Source organism: Scyliorhinus torazame, chromosome 2 (genome assembly GCF_047496885.1).
Source record: "Scyliorhinus torazame isolate Kashiwa2021f chromosome 2, sScyTor2.1, whole genome shotgun sequence".
In the NCBI taxonomy this organism is placed as follows: Eukaryota; Metazoa; Chordata; class Chondrichthyes; order Carcharhiniformes; family Scyliorhinidae; genus Scyliorhinus; species Scyliorhinus torazame.
The window spans coordinates 218,716,626-218,739,662 of record NC_092708.1 but is presented as its reverse complement, the minus strand read 5'-3'; the positions used below and the strand labels follow the sequence as shown (position 1 = coordinate 218,739,662).

The following is a 23,037-nucleotide window of genomic DNA, read 5'->3' as shown; positions in this document are numbered from 1 at the left end:
GAGCCATCTCCAGGGACAAAAGGGAAACATTTAGATAAACAATGTTAAGGCAGACACCCCGGTGCCAGAAGAGGCTAAAACAAAGCAGACCCAGGTCACTAGGACACGCCCAGCGATCAGGGAACCACCCCTCTATTGGAGGAAGATCGATACGACTGATTGGGGAAAGACCCAATTAGCTGAGGCCAAGTTCAAGGCCCGCCCAAAAGTGCACGAAGCCCTTTTTAGTATAAAAGGTATTTTATACTAAATCTTTCTCCTTTGGCTCTCAGCGAAGAGAGAGACCAACCTAGCAGCTGCATCATACCAAGTAAGTTCCAAGTCAACGCACGTTACGAAATAGACGCTCCTAGTTGCTACCCTGTAAACAGCTCAACCCAGCAGCCTCAGAACCGAGCAACGGCCATTGTTCCTCTGACTGAGTGGGCACCCGAAGCTAAGTATAGGCTTTAGTAATAGCGGTAGTTAAGTTTGTAGGGTTTATGCATGAGTAGATTTGACTGTGTGTAAATAAATGAGCATTGCTTTTGAACTTACTAACTGCTGTATCGGGTCATTGATCAGTATTTGGTTCTGAACCTTATGACGGTGTCGAAAGATACCTGGCGACTCTTGAGCAACCGTAATTAAACAGAGCCAAATTAAGAGCCAACCAAAGAGAGCAACAGGTGCGACTCTAGGAGCTCTCAAAATTGATTTAGAACCCCATAAAGTCTCAAGGTGTCAGGTTAAACATGGCCAAAGAAGCATTCATCCAATAACCATCTATCTACTTCCTTCAGCTGATGAATCAGTTCTCCCCCATACTAATCACTTGGAAGAAGCTCTGACGGTAGGAAAGGAACAATCATGGCAGGAACAATGTCCATCATCAAGACTGGCTTGATGAAATGAAATGAAATGAAATGAAGCCAGTCTTGGCAGTCTTGGAAGACTGGCATTATCAAAACTGGCTTGATAACTCTACTGGCCAAAAAAGCCACGTTCTGAAATCAAAGAGAAAATGCTGGAAAATCGCAACATCTGTAGGGAGAGAAAAGGGCTAACGTTTCGAATCCAGATGACCCTTTGTCAAAGCTCAAAGACAGGGAAAGTGGGAAATATTTATACTGTGGCGTGAGAATGAAAGCAGAGTTATAGCCACAGAAACCAAGGGGAAAGAGTGCTCATGGCAGTCCCCAGAGAGAACAAAAGGTGTGAAAGGCCAAACAGCAGAGAAACATCAGACGGTAAACTGTGACACATGGATGTGGGGGGAGGGGAAGGGGGAAGCAAATGGGAGAAAGGGTAAGGAAAGGTGAATAAGATGGGGGGGGGGGGGGCGTAAATATAAAGAAAGAAAGACAAGAAAGAAATGGTAAAAGACAGTTAAAATGAAATGGGATGAAAACAAATGGGTCGAGGTGGGGTAGAGCTAATCATCTGAAATTGTTGAATTCGATGTTGAGACCGGAAGGCTGTAGCGTGCCTAACTGGAAGATGAGATGTTGTTCCTCCAGTTTGCGTTGAGCTTCACTGGAACATTGCAGCAGGCCAAAGACAGACTTGTGGGCATGGGAGCAGGGTCTTGTGTTAAAATGGCAAGCAACGGGAAGGTCAGGGTCCTGAATGCGCACAGACGGAAGGTGCTCAGCAAAGTGATTACCCAATCTGCGTTCGGTCTCTCTGATACAGAGGAGACCACATTGTGAGCAACGAATGCAATAGACCAAATTGGAAGAAATGTAAGTGAAACACTGCTTGAGTGTTTTGGGCTGTTAAGCATGGAAGAGGTAAAGGGGCAAGTGTTACACCTTCTGCGATTGCATGGGAAGGTGCCATAAGTGATGTAAGTGGAGTTGGGCATGGTGGAGGGGTGGACTAGATTATCCCGGAGAGCACGGTCTCTGCGGAATGCTGACAGAAGGAGTGAAGGGAAGATGTGGTTGGTGGTGGCATCACACTGGAGTTGGCGAAAATGGCGGAGAATATACGGGGGCTGGTGGGGTAAAATGTGAGAACGAGGGGGACTCTATCCTTGTTCTGGGAGGGGGCGAGGGTAGTGGCGTGGGAGATGGACCACACACTGTTGAGGGCCCTGTCAACAACTAGATGGAAATCACAGTTGAGGAAGAAGGAACACATTTTCGAAGCGCCATTTTGGCATCATCGGAACAAATGCGACGGAGGCGAAGGAGCTGAGAGAAAGGGATGGAGTCCTTATAGGGTGTAGGGTTCGAAAAGCTTTTTTTAAAAAAAAATATGTTCATTCACTGTTTTCAATAAATTTTTACAAAACACTCCAAAAAGGAAAGAAAATATACCCCTTCCCCTCCAAAAACTTAAATCACTAAACACTAAACTATCTAACAAACTAAGAACAAAAATGGGGCAAACATTAATAAAAACAAGCCAAACCCCCCCCCCTTCCTTCTCTCCCCCCCCCCCCCCCCTGGGTTGCTGCTGCTCTTGACCACCACCTAACGTTCCACGAGAAAGTCTAGGAACAGTTGCCACCGTCTGGACAACCCCTGCACAGACCCTCGCAAGGCAAACTTTATCCTCTCCAACTTGATGAACCATGCCATATCGTTAATCCAAGCCTCCACGCTTAGGGGTTTTGCATCCCTACACATTAGTAGGATCCTCCTCCGGGCTACCAAGGACGCAAAGGCCAGAATTCCGGCCTCTTTCGGCTCCTGTACTCCCGGCTCATCTGATACCCCGAATATTGCTATCCCCCAGCTCGGTTTTACCCGAGTGCGCAAGACTTTGGACATAGCCTTTGCGAAGCCCCTCCAGAACCCCTCTAGCGCTGGGCACGCCCAGAACATATGTACGTGATTTGCTAAGCTCCCCGAGCACCTCGCGCATCTGTCCTCCACCACAAAAAACTTGCACATCCTTGCCCCTGTCATATGTGCCCTGTGAACTACTTTGAACTGGATCAGGCTAAGTCTGGCGCAAGACAAGGAGGAGTTAGCCTTGCCCAGTGCCTCCGCCCACAAGCTCTCATCCAGTTCTTCGCCCAGCTCCCCCTCCCACTTTCCCATCAGCTCCTCCACCGAGGCTTCCTCCACCTCTTGCAACTCCTGATAGATCGCCAAGACCTTGCCCTCTCCCACCCATACACCCGAGGTCACCCTGTCCTGAATCCTCCGTGCGGGAAGCAGCGGAACCCTGCCTTCTCACAAACGCCCTCACCTGCATGTACCTAAAGGCGTTTCCGGGGGATAACCCAAATTTCTCCTCCAGCGCCCCAGGCTAACAAAAGCCCCATCGATAAATAGGTCCCCCATCCTTTTAATTCCCACCCGATGCCAGCTTAGGAATCCGCCATCTATCCTGCCCGGTGCAAACCTATGATTATTCCGTATTGGGGACCAAATTGAGGCCCCCAACTCACCTCTGTAGGGTTCGAAGAGCTGTAGTCCAGACAGCTGTGGGAGTCAGTGGGCTTGTAGTGGATGATGTCCCTCGAGCCACGTCCTGAAGTACACAGCTGCGACTGCAGAACCAAAAACGAGGAAAATGCCTGACAAATAGTTACCAGGCTGTTTCAGGGGGCAGTTAAAAAGTCAACCGCATTGACATGGGTGTGGTGTCACAGAGGTCAGACCAGATTAGGTTGGCAAAGTTGCTTTCCAGAAAAGGACAAATGAAACAGCTAGATTTTTACAACAATCGGGTAATTTCATCACCATAATTACTTATACTGGGGCGGCACGGTGGCACAGTGGTTAGCACTGCTGCCTCACAGAGCGAGGTCCCAGGTTCGATCCCGGCCCAGGTTCACTGTCCGTGTGGAGTTTGCAGTCTCCCAGTGTCTGCGTGGATCTCATCCCCACAATCCAAAGATGAGCAGGGTAGGTGGATTGGCCACCCTTAATTGGAAAAATAAACTGGGTACTCTAAATTTATTTTTAAAAATAATTACTTATACTAGCTTTTTTAATTCCAGATTAATTAATTAAATTTAAATTTCCAGCTGCCATGGTGAGATTTAAACTAATGCCTCCAGATCATTAGTTTGGCCTGTGGATGACTAGTTCAGCAACATTACAACAATGCTACCAGACCAATGCTCTGGTGATACCAGTGTTGATTTGTACAACAAAGCACCTGGATCAAAATAAGATCTTGAATGGGTGACATGTCAGTTGACATAATGGTTCTTCAGCGCATTCCCTGTGTTTAGAGTGTCATGTTAGAGTACCTTTAAGAAATAGGTGTTTATAAATGGGTGTGTATATAAGTATCTGTAGTGGGAGTACCTTTAAGAAATGGGTGTTTATTACTGCAGTGATGTCAGAGAGTGGGTGGAGCTGGGCTGTCTGTCAGCTTTTTGCTTTTGTTTTAGGCTGTTTGCTGCAGGGTGTGTTTTAGTTTCCTTTTCAGTGTTGGAGCTGAAGCAGCTGTACTGCTGTTCTCTCTGCCATCAAAAGACAATCTCTTGATCATTTGGTGATTTCAGAATTACGAATGTTTTCAATCGTGACTTTAACCTGATGTGCTTCTGTTAAAGGTTTTATTTTTAAGTCGTATGGATGTTAAAAGGAAAGCTTAAAGGATTACTTAGTGTTGTATTCTTTGGGGGTTGTATTTGAATTAATGGTTGCTAAGATGTTCTCTGTGTGTTTTAAAAAGGTTAACTTGAATTCATAGAATAAACATTGTTTTGCTTTAAAAAATACTTTTCCATTTCTGCTGTACCACACCTGTAGAATGGGTCGTGTGCTCCCCATACCACAACCTATTAAAAGTTGTGGGTCAGGGGAATTCCATGATACACTTTGGGGTTCTCTAAACTCTGGCCCATAACAGAAGCCAGTACCGAAAGAAATCCAGCAGCATAAATTTGATGCTAGTTTGGGCACACATACAAAGGCACTCTGAAGTAACATCCAGCAGTGTGCTGAAGTGCTTGGATGCGAATCTAAAACCTCATAGTAATCCAGAAGTTGATTCTAGTATCAGAGCTTCTGAGAGTGCTTCTGGGAGTTTGCTGCATAAATCAGAAATGGAATTCCAACAATTGGTGGCGGAGTCAAAATTGACCTCGGGCTCCAAATTCAGGCTAGTATGCTCGAGGAAACAAATAACGGGGATTGATGCAGCAATGTGATAAATTGGGATATATATTGTATCATATGTATCTGGTGTGGTAATGGTTTTAAAAGCCTGGGTTAGGGTGTGCATGTATCTGCTGCAGTAATATTTTTTTTAAATCCTGGTTTAAAAGAAAGACACTGTGGCTGTAGAAGGTGCAATTACAATTTTGCAAAAGTGAGATCACCTTCTTTCCAACCATGTTCATGTTTACAAGGAGAGGAGAAGAGGCTTAATGGGTTTTGTTATGATTTATGTGGATTTCCTGGGGAATAGATAATTAGAGACATTGTGGGTTTGAGTGGAATGGGGATGATGTAATTAATGGGATGAGCCAGGTCTGGATCAGTCAGTTTTGAGTTTTCGTTTAATCTTTTGGAAGCTGTGAGCAGTTTTTGCAGGAAGCTATCAGAGATTTTGCATAAATCTGACAAGATCTCTCTCTCTATCTCCCCAAGCAGTCTCTTACAAAAATTAAGTGCACAACAGGCAACCCGGTGTTTGTTAACTTTATTTAAAAGCGGGTTTTGACATGTGATGGATTTTGCCTGATTGGAGATAAAGAAGATATCAGTTAAAATTTAAAGTGATTCCTTTTATTGTTAACCATGTTTAAGTGGTAAATGTAAGCTATATTGTTACGATGTTAAGGTAGTTTAATACGGTGTTAATAATGTTTGTTTTTAGATTTCAGATCCCTGTTTTTGCATGGAATCACTCCTGGAGCGAAGTATCCTTTCCTCTCAGTTGAACAAATTTTAAAAAAATATTAAGGTTCCTGTCCGGTACCCTTGCAAATGTTGGGATCTGGTGCGGGATAGCAATACTTACATGTCACAAACGTAATAAAATTCAAGCAAAGTCAGGTCATACTGAAGAAACTTGGAGCAACGAAAGAAAATAATTACTCAGATTACTGCAGTCCCAATGTACATTTTCTCGTTGAATGGGAGCACTGGATTAAATGCATCGCATGCTTTGCACATTGAGCATAATTTATACTATACCATCCTATTGTCTATGTTATGCACCATCCTTCCCAAGACAAACCTAATGAGAAAGAATCAAAATTCATTTTAGGCCATCAAATACTTGTCATATGTTACAGCAAAACCACAAATACCTCCTTCTGATGTTGCATTTTCAAATTCACCATATCAGAACGGTACAGCTCTTCCACTTTGCTCTGTTCTTCTTCGTAATGGCTGGTCACTTCTACCCGAGCTTGTTGCACAGCACAGCGGAGCCTCTCTTCCTGTTGCTGCAGAGTAGTTAGAACCTTTTCATTGTGAATTTGTTCTAGTTCCTGTTGTTTTTTTCTGAGGTTGCTTACCTCCAGCTTCAGAGCGGAATGTTCCTGAAGTTGTTGAGCCTTTTGCTCTTCCATGACTGCTTCTAGCTTCTGCAGTTCAGTAACCTTTCCTTTCAACTCACTGTCCAAGGCTAGAATCTTCAACTGCATTGTACAGTCCAGATCTTGGAGTCTATGTATAAAATCTGTATTGTCTTTCCTCAAGCAATTATTTTCTGCTTTTATTTTATTAAGTACTTCTTCAATCCCAGCAAGATCCTGAGCATTTGACAATACTTTACTTTCAAGCTTGATTTTCTCTTCAGTTAGTTGATTCACACATTCTTCACTTTCTCTCAACACTGACTTAAGTTCTTCTAGCCTTTTGCGCAAAGATGAATCCTGCATGGTTTTCTGCCCCAGGACTTCAGATATTGTTTGACTTTTCACTTTCTGGGCCTCAAGCTGATCCTGCAGCTGATCCCGTTGGCTCTGCAATGCAGCGAGCTGACGGCCAAACAAGGCTTGAACTTCACTGGTGACCGAATCTGCAGCCAACTTTTGTTCTTGAACCCCTTTAACTAACTGTTCCTGTTCTCGTAGCTGTGTCAGCAACAACTGCTTCTCCTCCTTCAGATCTTGCACCATCCCCTTTAACATATCTATGTTGATTTCTTTGTCTTTTTTCACATTATTCTTTGCAATAACCAGAGTGGAAGCCAAGCTTATCTGTTCAGGTTGTATCTCCAGGGCATTTCCTTTGCTCTCAAGAACCAGCCCCTTTATTTGCTCTTCACAACATAACCGTTCAGTACTTTCTTTTTCCAATTGTAATCGCAGGCTTGATAGCTCCTCTGTGACAGCTTTCCATTTCTGGATAGCTTCCTGTGTTTGGCTGGCTGAATTCTTTGTTTCCGTGTACAAGATCTCCAACTCAAGCTCTCTTTGCTGCAGCTGCTTTGTTAGCTCTGCACACTGCTCACTCAAAATGACCTTTCCTTGATCCACTGCTTCCAAATTCTCATTGATATCCTTTTGGTGTGCTTCACTGCGCAAGTTCTTTTTCAGGCATTCCAATTCTATTTGAAGTGCTCCAGTTTTTAGATTGTGTCGTATTTCAAGGTCTTCCCTAAGTTTGGACAATTCTTCTTCATGACTAAACAGCATTTTGGTTTTAAGCTGTTCAAGCTCTACTTCTTGAGATTCAGCCAGTCGGCTCAGCACTTCATCCTTCTCCCTCTCCATCATCTCCAATTTGATACTGTAGTTTGTGATTTCATGCTCGTGTCGGAGTCTCATTTCCTCACTGACTTCTTTCTCCTGGGCCAAAAATGCATTGAGCTCCTGAATTTCATGATTCAAATGTTCTTTTTCAGATTTGTACAGCTTAGTCTGTTCTTCCAGATCCTGAACCAAATGTCTACATTTCTCCTGTTCCTGTTGAGACACTATCATCTTTTCTAACTTTTGGTGAAGTATCTCTTGCTCAAGACTGGACTCTTGAAGCTTCTTATTGAGATCAATTATCATTGCATTTAAAATTTGTACTTGTTCACAAGGACCAGAATAGTTTTGAACTTGACTTTGCAAAAAGTCAACTTCACCATTTGAAGCAATTTCCTTCTTTGTTTGTTCACCCAGCTCCTGCCTTACTTGGGCAGGCTCTTGACTGTGAATTACCCCGACATCAGCCCTCAGCTGTTCCACATACCATGGAACATCCTTTTGACCAAATTGGTCTTGCATGTTTTCTACATTATCCTTTTGTTCTCCAATTTCTTCCAGAGCCTGCTGCCCACTTTGTTCTATGGCACATTCAATATTACCATTTAGTGTAGCAATTTCTTGGTTCCTGAGTGAGAGCGAGTGCTGCAGCTGTGATACGATAGTATTTTTATGGTCTAATGTTTCTTTTAATTCTTTAATGGTTTTGTCCTTTTTTTCTATCCACTGATTTAATTGTAGCATGGTATGTTCTGTAATTTTCTGTTGTTCATCTATCTGAGTAAGACAACTGTCTTTGTCTTTTGCATTCTTTAAAAAAAAAGAAAAATTCTTCGAGAACTATTGCAAAACATTTAAAACATAATGTGTCTAATTTGTATTTATTTTATAAATATATCCTGTGAACACTGCCCTGCTAAATCCAACTCCGCTGGGGGACTACAGGCGATTTAGCTTGACATCAAGGAAACGCTAGAATCTCTGATTGCGAAGTTTTAACAATGCACTTCAAAAATCCAAGTATTATCAGACAGACACAATATGATTTTCAATGAAATGAAAATCGCTTATTGTCACAAGTAGGCTTCAATGAAGTTACTGTGAAAAGCCCCTAGTCGCCACATTCCGGCGCCTGTTCGGGGAGGCTGTTACGGGAATTGAACCGTGCTGCTGGCCTGCCTTGGTCTGCTTTCAAAGCCAGCGATTTAGCCCTGTGCTAAACAGCCCCTGCGATGAAACTGAAACCACGTTTGGCAAATGTGGTTGTAACTAGATAACAGGAACCAATAAATGTAGTTTACTTGGATTTCCAAAAGTCATTCGATAAGGTGCCACAGAAAAGATAAGAGCTCATAGGGTTGGATGCAATATGTTAGCATGGATAGAGCTTGGTTAACAGACATGAAGGACAGAGTAGAATAAACGGGGCATTCTCAATGTCACAAGAAGCAGGGCTAGGGCTTACAAACCATATTGATGTTTTAGGCTCAGAGGCAAGAGGTCACGTATGAAAATTTGCTGACAATACAAAGCTAGAATGGGAGTGTAAGCTGCAAAGGCGACAGAAAGAGGCTGCAAAAGAGATATAACCAGGTTAACTGAGTGGGCAAAAAGGTGACAGACTAAGCAGAATTTGAGAACCTTTGTTAGTAAGCAAAGGAAATCAGAATATTTTTTAAAGCCTTGAAACGTCGAAATATTGATGTTCAGAGAGTGCTCATACACAGAGATTTAGCATGCTGGTACAGCGAGCAATTAGGAAGGCAAATGGCACGTACACCTTTATTGGGATTAGAGTACAAGAATAAGGAAGTCTTAATACAATTGTATAGAGCTTTGGTGAGAGCTCACCTAAAATATGGTTCAGTTGTGGTTCCATAATCTAAGGAAACATAAAAATATGGAAAATAGGAGAAGGCCATTCGGCCCTTCGAGTCTGCTCTGCCATTCATTATGGTCATGGCTGATCATTCAACTCAACAGCCTAATCCCGCCTTCCCCCCAAATCCTTTTTTCCCCATTTGACCCAAGCGCTATACCTGGAACGATACACACTGGAGTTTAAACGAACGAGAGCTAATCTCACAGAAACATGCAATATTCTGGAAGGACTTCATTACGTAGATACCAGGTTTTACTGCCTGGCTGGGGAACTCTGGAACACAGGGCCACAGTCTGAGGAGTAGAGACTGATAATTTAGGGCTGAAATACGGAGATATTTCTTCATTCAAGAGGGTTGCAAATTTTTGGAATTCTCCTCTCCAGACGATTGCAGATACAACATGGTTGAATATATTTAAGACAGTTGGACAGATTTTGGGTTTCCCTGTGTTACAACCCCCAAGAAGGTCACAGCGAATGGACAATCAGGTTCCCCGTGTCCTCAGCCGAGTATGAACTTCCCTGATAATGGGGCAGGGCTTTCCCTTTTCAAAGGGAGCCTGCGTAGTGTAAAACCCTCGGCCTAAATTAAGGTCAGGGCAGGAGAACCCTTTGACCCCGACGGGACCTTTGGATGCGGGCAGAAGGCCGCGAGACCAACAGGCATGTGCACCATCTCTGCAGCGAGCAGAGGCAGCCATGCTGGCTCCACTCTGACATTCCATGCGAATACAACGGTCCCCGGCACTGTATACCCTTCCGGACCCCGTTCAAGCGGCGCCCGAGTGTCAGTCCTGAGCAAAGAGGACAAAAAGGGTCTTTGCGACATTCTGCCAAGGCAACTTTGGACTTGCAGGGGGCGGGTGGGTTGTTACAACCCTCAAGGAGGTCACGGGGTGTGGACAATCAGCGACCTCAACAGGGTACAAACCTTCTGGATACCTGGGTGGGGCAGTCTTCCGCAGGGAGTGTCTGTGCAGTATTAAAATCCTCGACCTAAATGAAGGTCAGAGTGGGAGAACCCTTCGGGGAGTGGAATAGAGAAGTATGTACGTCATTAAACCCAGTTTTTGTATCCTATCAACCGCTTCGTTGTGGTCACTCCGTGCAGATTCTATACTCTGGGAATCAGGAGATGTCAGGAGTGGACAATATTCGGTCATGATTGTATTGGACCTGCTTAATCTTTACTCATAAGGCAACCCTTTCATCCTCGGAAACAGGCTAGACACTCTTTTCTGAACTCCTTCCAATGCTAGTATATCCCTCTTTGAGTAGGACCAAAATTCCACACAGTAATCTAGGTGTGGTATCATCAACATTTGTAAATAGTTTTTGAACCTTAAGCAGTTATCCATACTCTTTTTTTATAATATGAAAACCACACTGTATGTTGTACTCCTAGTGCCTGACCAAAGATCTATCCAAGTTTGCACTGGAACACTCTGCTTCTCGCAGCAGACCTCAGTATTTGTGTTTGTAAGAATCAGGTTATCTTATTGCATTTCTTGGACAGGATACCAATATCTAAACTGAGTAAATAAAGTAATGCTTGGAGATAGAGAAAAGTAGAAACACTGGATATTCAGAGAACTAATCATGGCAACAAGTTCAGCCATTTGCTCACTTGTTCGGAATCTTCCAGCTGGACTTCTAGATCACGCGCTCGTTGTTCCAGTGTCTCCATGCGTTCACTCTGGTCTTTTAGATTCTGCTGGAACAGAGAGGTTTGTTGCTGGGCCTGAAGGAGTTCTACATATCCGGGGCTTTTGCTTTTCAGGATCTCACTTGCCTGCAAAACAATATTACACTTGAAAACTAATTATGAATACATTTCTTTGGCAGAACTTCTTAAAGCCAAATTTATTAGTTATTTTATTCTCACAATTGCATAATAGCCAGGTGGTAACTGGAATTGGGTTTAACAATGTGTGCACAGAAGCTTCATCCAATGAAATATTTTCTTCTCCTGAAAATATTGAGAGGAGGAATTTGGATATCTGGGACACTAATGCCACCGGTTTCTGATATGCAATGCCATTGATAACACCAACAACTCCAAGTACACGAAGTCCAGTGACAATAACCCCACAAGTATTTTAAATGCGATGTCTCCCAATTTCCAGAACTCCATTTATCAGCTACTAAACTCAGGAATTCAAATTCAGTGCATCTGTTGAGATGAATGTAAGAAATTAGTATAGAGGCCCCGATTGAGTTGGAGGAGGTAGTCAGGGGGCTGGCAGGCATGCAGACGGGCAAGGCCCAGACGGCTACCCCGTAGAATTTTATAAGAAGTTCTCGGAGCTGCTGAGCCCGCTCCTGATGAGAACCTTCAATGAGGCAAAGGAGAAAGGGACCCTCCCTCCGACAAATTCGCAGGCATTGATCTCGCTTATCCTGAAAAAGGAGAAGGATCCACTTCAGTGTGGGTCCTACAGGCCGATATCGCTCCTGAACGTGGATGCCAAGTTGTTGGCAAAAATTCTGGCCACCAGAATAGAGGACTGTGTCCCGGGAGTGATTGGGGAGGACTAGACGGGTTTTGTTAAGGGCAGGCAGCTGAACACGAACGTGAGGAGGCTCCTGATTATTATCATGATGCCCTTGGAGGGTGGGTGGGGTGGTGGTGGCTGCGATGGATGCGGAGAAGGCCTTTGACAGGGTGGAGTGGGAGTATCTGTGGGAGGCGCTAGGCAGGTTTGACTTTGGGGAGGGATTTATAGGATGGGTCAAGCTGCCGAATCAGGCCCCTGTAGCGAGTGTGTCCACAAACCGACTCAGGTCGGAATATTTCAGGCTGCACCGGGGGACGAGACAGGGGTGTCCCCTGTCCCCGTTGCTGTTTGCCCTGGCAATTGAGCCGTTGGTCATTGCACTCAGGACTTCGGGGGATTGGAGGGGGCTGGTGCGGGAAGGGGAGGAGCACCGGGTCTCCCTCTGCGCAGATGACCTGCTGTTGGATATTTCGGACCAGTTAGAGGGGATGGGGGAGGTCATGTGGATCCCGGGGGACTTCGGGAGGTTCTCGGGGTATAAGTTGAACGTGGGGAAGAGTAAGCTGTTCGTGGTCCATGGTAGGGGTCAGGAGGAGAGACTGAGGGAGCTCCTGCTCAGGATAGTGGAGAGGAGCTTTCTGTACTTGGGGATACAAGTGGCCAGGAACTGGGATGCCCTGCACAGGCTCACCTTCACCCGGCTAGTGGAGCAGATGGAGGGAGAGTTTAAAAGGTGGGATATGCTACCGCTTTCCTTGGCGGGGCGGGTGCAGACTGTGAAGATGATGGTTCTCCCCAGGTTCCTCTTCGTATTTCAGTGCCTCCCCATTTTCATCCCCAAGTCCTTCTTTAAGCGGGTGAATAGGATTGTGACGGCATTTGTGAGGGCGAATAAAACCCCACGAGTCAAAAGGGTATTCTTGGAGCTGGGCGAGGAGCTGGATGAGGGCCTGTGGGCCAATGCCTTGGGCAGGGTGAACTCCTCCTCATCATGTGCCAGGCTCGGATTAATCCAGTTTAAGGTGGTGCATCGGGCGCATATAACGGCGGCAAGAATGAGTAGGTTTTTTTTAGGGTGGAGGACAGGTGCCCGAGATGTGCGCGGAGCCCGGCGAATCATGCCCATATGGTTTGAGCATGCCCGGCGCTTATAGGATTCTGGCAGGGGTTTACAAGGCTGATGTCTAGGATTTTGGACGCTCGGGTGAAGGCGAGCCCAGCGGTAGTGATATTTGGGAGACAAAACCCACCTTGTTCTGTTTAGAAAAAAAAATTCTGTTTTGTAAGTAGTTTCGTTGTAAGCTTTGGGATATGTTTGTTATTTTATTACTATCTGTATTTCTATTTTTGTTATGTAAAAACGCTCATTGGAAAAACTTTCATAAAACATTTATTTTTAAAAAGACATTGGTTTAGAGGCGGCACAGTGACACAGTGGTTAGCACTGCTGCCTCACAGCACCAGGGACCTGGGTTCAATTCGAACCTTGGGTGACTGTGTGGGGTTTGCACGTTCTCCCAGTGTCTGCATGGATTTCCTCTGGGTGCTCCGGTTTCCTCCTACAATCCAAAGATGTGCAGGTCAGATGGACTGGCCATGCTAAATGGCCCCTTAGTGTCCAAAAATATTAGGTGGGGTTACTGGGTTACGGTGGGGGCATGGGCATTGATGGTGTTCTTTCGGAGGGTCGGTGCAGACTCGATGAGCCAAATGGCCTCCTGGTACATGAAGGGATTCTATAATTCTCTAATATTGTATTGTGTGTATCTGGCACAGTAATATTTTTATAAGTTTGGGTTAGGGTGTGTATTTATCGGCTGCAGTAATCTTCTTAGAAATCCTGGTCTAAAAGACAAACAGACTTTGTAGCTGCAAAATGTGCAATTAAGATGTTGTAAAAGTGAAATCAGCATTCTTTTCAACCATGTTTATGTTTACAAGGAGCGGTCTATTGGGATTGTCTTATAATTTCTGGGGGTTCCCTGCGGAGTAGATAACTAGAGACATTGTGTTTAAACTTAACCAAGCAGGTCATGGGATTTGCGTGGGATAACGATGATATAATTAATGGGAAGAGCCAGATCTCCAGCAGTCAGTTTTAGTTAATTGAGCTGAACAACAGCTTTTGCAGAAGGCTGTCAGATTCAGCACGGTAGCATTGTGGTTAGCACAATTGTTTCACAGCTCCAGGGTCCCAGGTTCGATTCCTGGCTTGGGTCACTGTCTGTGTGGAGTCTGCACGTTCTCCCCGTGTGTGCGTGGGTTTCCTCCGGGTGCTCCGGTTTCCTCCCACAGTCCAAAGATGTGCGGGTTAGGTGGATTGGCCATGCTAAATTGTCCTTAGAGTCCAAAATTGCCCTTCGTGGTGGGTGGGGTTACTGGGTAATGGGGATAGGTGGGGTTACTGGGTAATGGGGATAGGGTGGAGATGTGGGCTTGGGTAGGGTGCTCTTTCTAAGAGCCAGTGCAGACTCGATGGGCCGAATGGCCTCCTTCTGCACTGTAAATTCTATGAAAAAAACAGGAATTTGCAGATGGTTTACTGAAAAGGTCTCTCTCTCTCTCTTCAACCAGTCTTTTAAAAGAACTCTTTATCCAGAGGCCAGCAAGTAATCCTGAATTTGCTAACTTTATTTATAAGTGGTTTTTGACCTGTGATGGGTTTCGCTTGATTAGAGATAGTGACGGTATCAGCTAAAAGTTAAAGTGTTTCCTTTTATTGTTAAGCATTGGTAACTGGTAATTGTAAAACTATATTTCTGCGATGTTAATGTAGGTTAATATAGTGTTAATAATAAAGTTTGTTTTAATATACCATACCTCCATTTGTGTGTGGAATCATTCCTGGAACATAGTATTCTTTCAAAAGAGTTTTACAAATTAAAAAGTGTTGGGTTTCTTATCTGGTATCCTAATAAATGCGGGGTCTGGTCTGGGATCTTAATACTGTAACTAGACATAACACAGAGTACTAATTTTCAGCAAACAAATGCCTGGGACCAGTTCATCCCATGTTATTATGTGTTGATCTTGGGCTGGCCCCATGTCCTAAATAGACCAAATCAGTGCCCAAGCCATTCTTCAGGCTCTTTTATGCAAGATTGTAATAACCCTAAATTCCCTGACACAAAAAAAATTATTTCTCGGCCTTGAAAATCTCAACTGATCCAGCCCTTTGGAAGAGAATTATAAAATCCATTGTTGTGAAAATGTACTTCTTGATTTTCAACTTCTAAATAGCCTACCTTTAATTTTATGTTTGTGCTCCCTTGCTCATCCACCAGAGAAAACAATTTCAGCGCATCTATGCTATCAATTAATTTCCTTTATGGATTTTAAATCGCAATATGATCGCAATTTTCCATCAGAGCTCAAGGGCTTCAGGTATATGTAACCTGCCCTCAAAATGTTAAGCACCGGTTTCATTTTGGTGCATCTGCATTATACCTCTCCAAGGCAAATATTATCTTTACAGGGTTGCGGTGAATACATTTCTCCAGATTGGATCTGACCACGGCTCTGTACAACTCAGCTATAATATATTAAATTTTGTATTCTAACCCTCTTAGAGTCCAACTTTTTATTTGCCTTAGTCAACCACAATTATGTTCAACTGTACTAGCTTTCAGTGTTGTGTTTCTCCACAGCTCTTATACTCCCATTATGAATAAAATAATGTTATGAGGGACGAGTTGCCAATGTGGATTGGAAAAAATTAAAACAAGATACGGCTGTAAAGACACTTAAAACAGAAAGGGATTAGTGATAGTAAAAACCTGTCCCATTAAGAGACAGGCAAAATTATTGTACACAATAAGGAAATGATAGACACATTAATCCAACACTTTATTAGTCTTCTGCTATGAAGACAGATAGAGGGGGACTGAGGCTCCAGTGAGAATGATAAACTTAAAAGAAATCAATAAAATAATAACACTGCAAAAATGAAATGGGACGAAGTGGCAATTTGACGATCTACATTCTAGTGTTGTTAAAGAGATAGCTGCAGAAATAGTGGATGCATTGGTTTTGATCTTTTAGAATTCCTTAGATTCTCGAACATTCCCAAGAGTCGGAAGGTAGCAAACATAACCGTACTATTTCAGAAAGGAGGAAGAGAGAAAATGGAGAGCCAAAGGCCAGTTAGTTTATCAGTAGAAAGCAAAATGCTAGAACCTGTGATTTGGGACTTGGTAGCAGGGCATTTAGAAAACCATAACATGAGTAATCAGAGTCAGCATTGAATTAGGAGGAGGATAATAGGATTTAACAAATGTTCGGGTTTTTGAGATTGTAAGTAACAGGGCAAGATAAGGGGGGGGGGGGGGTGGAACAATGGATATCATGCATTTAGGTTCTCAAAAAATATTTAATAAGGTGTCACACAAGAGTTTATTGCACAAATTAGGGCTCAAGGGATAATGGTTAATCCTCATGGATTGAGGACTGGTTAATGTATCAGTAGTGGTAGTTCATGGAGCTGTGTCACCTTGCCCTATGAATAATTCAAAGTGGTGCCCCTCAAGCTATGTCACCATATAACAGTCAGGGGCGGGATGGTGGCACAGTGGTTAGCACTGCTGCCTCTCAGCACCAAGGTCCTGGGTTCAATTCCAGTCTTGGGTGACTGTCTGTGTTCCGGGGATGGGAGAATTATTCTACGAGGAATGGATTGAGCACACTAGGCCTATATTTCTGGGAATTTAGAAGAATCAGTGACCTTGTTCAAACTTATAAAATTCTGAAGGAGTTTGACAGCATGGATGCTCAGGGAAGTTTTCCCTGGCGAGGGAATCTAGAACACAGTGTTAGAATAAGTGATCTGTCATTTAGGTCTGAGATGAGGAGATTTGAAGGAGTTGTGAATCTTTGTACTTCCCTGAACCAAATAGCTGTGGATACTTAGTTGTAAAAAAACCAAATGGCCGACTTCAACTCCTATTATGTACCTATGTTCTAAAATATTCCATTTGTTTCTGCAGACCCCAAAGATCTGTACTGGGCCCCTTCCAATTTCTCATCTAGCCAAGTGGCATTCAAAAACATATTATGTTTCACATATACATTAATACCATCTAGATGTACTTCACAACCACCTATCTCTGCCTATGCCCTGAATCAGATTCGTCCTGCAGCTCTTCAGTATTCGATAATCAAGAATTTCCTTGAATTAAATATTAAGGAAACCAAACCTTTGCCCTCCCAGACTTGAAGAAGTTGAAATAATTGCTCACAACTTTGGCATCCTCCCCGCCCCCCCTCCCAAACCCCCGCAGATAAGTGCCCATCACCACCCTGCCTCAGCCCTCATCCATGCATTTGATACTTCCAAACTATTCCAGTGCTATCCTGGCCGGTCTCCTGATCCAATAAAGTAATAAAAATGATCATCCTGGAGACCAAATTCATTCATTGTGCATATACCCTCCTCCTTTTCTACACACTTCAACAATGTGCATTTATATAGCAATTTTCATACAGTAAAACATCCCAAAGTGCTTCACAGGAGTGATCATCAGACAAATTGAGACACCGATCATACTAGGTCAGTTGACCAGAAAATACCTGTTGCAATTGTTGCTGTAAAGACTGAATCTGATCAGTTAACTTCAAAGCTTCTTGTTGCACCTCATCTCTGTTCCGAATAACCTGCTGCAGGTTATCAGTCAGCTGGCTAATAATATCATTCCTCTTCTGTACCGCCATCTCCAACTCCTGGTGGGACCAGAACAAAATAAGAATGTTTTTTACAAATATATCGAATTTACATAGTTTTTTAATTTGAGGATGACAAATGATGACTGCCAGAGAGTGCTTTAATTCCTGCACACCACCCCATCTCTCGAACATCCTCCAGCTTTACAAGTTTCCAAGAACTTTACATCCCACCAGCTCTACCCTCTTGCAACTTCCCAAGCCCCATCACGGACAAATGTGTCTTCAGCTCTCCCGGCCCAAGAGTTCCCAGCCTCAGCGTCACTCTCCTCCTTTAAAATCGCTCAACGCTATTTGCCACCATTCAAATAACTTATATTCATATACTGCACCTTCAACATAATAAACTTTCCCAAGGAAATTCACGACCATTATCAAGCACAATTAGACACACAGTCACAGAAGTAATATATGGGTAGATGGTCAAAGCTTGGTCAATAATGTAGATTTTAAGGACCATCTTAAAATGGAGGTGGAGGAAGAGAGGTGTAGGGAGGGAATGGCACTGGTTAGGGCTTTGGCAGCTGAAGGCACAACCACCAATGATCGAATGATTGAAATTGAGGTGCCTATCAGGCCAGAATTAGATGGGTGCAGATATTTGAGGATTGGGAGTTGGGAGGAGATTAGGGGGATAGGGAGGGGCAAGGTGGTGGAAAAGGATGAGAAATTTTTAAAAAGAAAATCACGGTTTTGCTTTACCAGGAGCCAATGTAGGTCAGCCAGCACAGGTGCACCAGGGGAACAGAAACTAGTGTGATCCAGGGAGCAGAATTTTGAATGACCTCAAGAATCTAACCACCCTATATATTCAACAACATTACCCTCGCTGAACAGCCACAATCAACATGCTAGAGTTTACCAGTGAGCAGAAACAGAACTGGATCAACAATGTAAATACTGTGGCTACGAGTCACAATGTGAAGTAAACTCCCCTGACCTTGTGTCACAAGTAGGCTTACATTAACACTGCAATGAAGTTACTGTGAAAATCCCCTAATCGCCACACTCTGGCGCCTGTTCGGATACACAGAGGGAGTATGTATGTGCATAAGCCATTGAAGGTAGCTAGACAGATTGAGAGAGAGATTAATAAAGCATAGTGTCCCTGGGTTTTAATAGGTTTTATTAATATTGCCATTCCTTTGCTGTCATTGGATCAAAATGCTTGAACTCCCTTCCCTAACAGCCATGTGGGTGCACATACTCCACATGACTGGAGCGGTTCAAGTAAGTTCACCACCACCACCTTCTGATGGGCAATTAAAGCTGGTAAACAAATGCTGGTTTTGCCAGCGATGCTTGCACCATTGAAAGGAATAAAAGAGAATGGAATCCAAGAAATGCAGTCCCAACCAGATGGACCAGGATTTTCCAAAGTGCTGTTCGCGACCCACAGGTGGATCACGGGTGGGCGTCGGGAGGGTCACAGAGCGATCGGTCACGGCTTTCCCACGGTGATCCTGATGTCGGGAGAAGGGCCCAATGGCCACTGTGGCATTTTTATTGAAAATGGCTGCCGCTTCGCCTTTTAAAGGAATGTGTGAAGTCTTCCGACCATAAGCGGCAACAGTGAGTGGGTCACGCACCCTGCACATAAACTTGAGGTCAAGCGCCCTCCATATCCACGCTTGTGGTGCCAAATCACGTTGGAGAGCTTCTTCCATTTTAAGATGAATCATTTTCTTACAAGTCAGAGACGGCCAGAAACACATGTAGGCGTAGGCAGAGTACCGACTGCCAGGATGTCAAATCTGAATTTGGAGAGCACTGCTAAGGAGAGTCCAGGGCAGGATAGAACATGCTAGTGTTAGCTCTGTACAGAAATCCAGAGTCTCTGGTTAACAGCCTATAAAGAAGAAACTTAACTTAGGAACAAAGCAGTAGAAAGATAATTTCTTGAGGTATGGTTTTGTCAATTGTGCCAATGGAAATAAGGACGCAAAGCCCATGTTTCATATGTAGGGAAGTACTGGCAAATGAGGGAAGTTTAGATTTTGAAAGTGAAGTAGTAGGTGAAAAATTCCTTTTGCGGTCGAGACCCAGATTCAGGCTCCAAATGAAAAGACTACGCTGATGTACCTGACCTGTGAAATCACATTAAAAACACACCAAAAGTCTATGAGGCTGTCTGCATTCCGGAGTTGCATCTCCCAGGAGTATCCAGTGCTGAGTAAAACAAGCATTTACAAGAGGTATCACCCTTCATGGCAACCTAAATGTGCGAGATTGGATTTTCCATTCTCACAAAGATCAAGACTGCACAAAGGAACTGGTTGAAGTCTGCAACTGATTTGTGCAATGCTCTCTCCTCCCGTGAACCTGATGGAGTGAAATTGTGAGGACCAAGCTATCTCCCCATTCACATTAAAGCAAATGTGGTGTGGGTCACAAAGACAGACTGGCTGGCAAAAGTGGGTCCCGGGAAAAAAAGTTTCAAAAACACTAAGCTAGACAATAGTGCAGAGGCATGAGGGCAGGATGGTGTGGTCAACTAGGTTAAAAAGCAGCAGACAAGTTGAGAAGGCCAAGGAGGGTTATTTTACCTTTGTTACAGACAGACAAACCGGATGTCATTTCTGACTTTCATGAGCCAGTTCAATACTGTGGCAGGGGTGGAATCATGATCGAGGAGTTTAAATATGGGATTCTGGGAAAGATAAGCACAGAGGTGGGAAGCGACATGTTCGAGTAGAGGAAAAGGAAACGGGGTGGCAAAATAGAGTAGTCAACAGTTGACTTTTATGAGGAGAGGGATGATGATAGATTTAAATGAGAGGGGACAACACTTGAACAAAGAACAATATTGGCTAATATGGGGACCAGGAGGGGAAGTGAGTTCGCCAGCAGGTTAATACAAAGAGGATTGAGGGAGCATGAGGTAGGTCTTTTCCAGACGATGAGGTGAGAGGGCATGACAGGAGATAGGACATGAACGCAAGAAACCTGCGGGTTCAGGCACTCAGCAGGGAGGAACTTTCGATTGGTAGGTGTCATGTAATAGAGGATATATTCCTGCTAGTTATTCGTCACTTGATGTGTAGTGACTTCAGCAGAGTGCTTGCATGGGGTTTGGGCAAGTCACCATCTTTGATTATATGAGCAACACCTCTTAATAAACTTTTCATCGTGATTTACAAAAATCCAGAGTGTGGGCAGCTCCCATACCTTTTCTCTTTGATGCAAAGAAATATAAAAGAAAACTGGCGACAAGGATTGAGGTTGGAAAAATTGCTAAAAATATATTTTTTGTCGACTAAACAGTTGAGGCGGCATTGGGAGCAACAGCAGATTCTTGGGACTGGACTCACACATACAAATCGGGCAATGGTTACAGTTTAAAACAAATTTTGACTGCAACTGTGAGTAAGAAGTCTGACCGTCAGGTAAGACATCCTTGTGCTGAAGTGCGTGGAGTCGGGGATGCAGGAGCCGCACTTTGAAGCTATGGGGAATGGAGATTTTGAAATCTGCCAACTCTGCACGGGCCACTACTCGGGGGAGGGGGAAATGCAAATACTTATGTATAAAGAGGGAAGGATTGTCTTTGCAGGGGCAGGCCAGTCGATTTCGGCGTGAGAACAGCTGGTGAGTCAGTTTAAGCGGGAGCATTGCGGAAGGAGGTTGCTGGGAGGTAAGTCAACCTTTAAAAGCACTTGTCTTTGCAGGGGCAGGCCAGTCGATTTCGGCGTGAGAACAGCTGGTGAGTCAGTTTCAGCGGGAGCATTGCGGAAGGAGGTTGCTGGGAGGTAAGTCAACCTTTAAAAGCACTTGTCTTTGCAGGGGCAGGCCAGTCGATTTCGGCGGGAGTGGAGCTGGCTGGTTAGTCAATTTCAGCAGGAGCTGAGAATTTTTTTTTTTTAAATTAGTTTTTTAGGCGGGAACAGGAAGTCGACCCGCGGACGTCTGGGAAGACCCTCACCAATAAATTCTGGTGGAGAGGAAACCCGAGACACTACACGTGTAGTGTCTCCCACCCACCCGCCTCCTCTAACCTAATAATAAAACCCATTGGTCTGAGGTAAGTGCCATATTTTATTATATTATTATTATTTTTTATAAAAATTTAATTTAGTTGTTAGCCAGATCTTGGTAGAAAGTTAGAGGAATGGCAGGGAAGGGAGTGCAATGTTCCTCCTCCAGGATGTTTGCGGTGAGGGATGCAGTTAGTGTCCCTGCTGATTTTACCTGCAGGAAGTGCTGCCATCTCCAGCTCCTCCAAGACCGAGTTAGGGAACTGGAGCTGGAGTTGGAAGAACTTCGGATCATTCGGGAGGCAGAGGGGGTCATAGATAGCAGCTTCAGGGAATTAGTTACACCAAAGATTGGAGATAGGTGGGTAACTGTAAGAGGGACTGGGAAAAAGCAGTCAGTGCAGGGATCCCCTGTGGTCGTTCCCCTGAGAAACAAGTATACCGCTTTGGATACTTGTGGGGGGGGGGGGGACTTACCAGGGGTAAGCCATGGGGTACGGGCCTCTGGCACGGAGTCTGTCCCTGTTGCTCAGAAGGGAAGGGGGGAGAGGAGCAGAGCATTAGTAATTGGGGACTCTATAGTCAGGGGCACAGATAGGAGATTTTGTGGGAGCGTGAGAGACTCGCGTTTGGTATGTTGCCTCCCAGGTGCAAGGGTACGTGATGTCTCGGAGCGTGTTTTCCGGGTCCTTAGGGGGGAGGGGGAGCAGCCCCAAGTCGTGGTCCACATTGGCACTAACGACATCGGTAGGAAAGGGGACAAGGATGTCAGGCAGGCTTTCAGGGAGCTAGGATGGAAGCTCAGAACTAGAACAAACAGAGTTGTTATCTCTGGGTTGTTGCCCGTGCCACGTGATAGTGAGATGAGGAATAGGGAGAGAGAGCATTTAAACACGTGGCTACAGGGATGGTGCAGGCGGGAGGGATTCAGATTTTTGGATAACTGGGGCTCTTTCTGGGGAAGGTGGGACCTCTACAGACAGGATGGTCTACATCTGAACCTGAGGGGCACAAATATCCTGGGGGGGAGATTTGTTAGTGCTCTTTGGGGGGGTTTAAACTAATGCAGCAGGGGCATGGGAACCTGGATTGTAGTTTTAGGGTAAGGGAGAATGAGAGTATAGAGGTCAGGAGCACAGATTTGACGTCGCAGGAGGGGGCCAGTGTTCAGGTAGGTGGTTTGAAGTGTGTCTACTTCAATGCCAGGAGTATACGAAACAAGGTAGGGGAACTGGCAGCATGGGTTGGTACCTATGACTTCGATGTTGTGGCCATTTCGGAGACATGGATAGAGCAGGGACAGGAATGGATGTTGCAGGTTCCGGGGTTTAGGTGTTTTAGTAAGCTCAGAGAAGGAGGCAAAAG

General features: G+C 44.5%; 1 protein-coding gene across 1 annotated transcript in view; it reads right to left on the bottom strand.

Moving 5' to 3' along the window:
* Nucleotides 1–23,037, bottom strand: part of LOC140395958 (pericentrin-like) — a 401,239-nt gene that overhangs the window by 331,225 nt on the left and 46,977 nt on the right. The window contains 3 exon segments of the mRNA XM_072483987.1: nucleotides 6,212–8,413; nucleotides 11,113–11,277; nucleotides 17,549–17,698. Coding sequence (XP_072340088.1) covers nucleotides 6,212–8,413; nucleotides 11,113–11,277; nucleotides 17,549–17,698 — 2,517 coding nt within the window.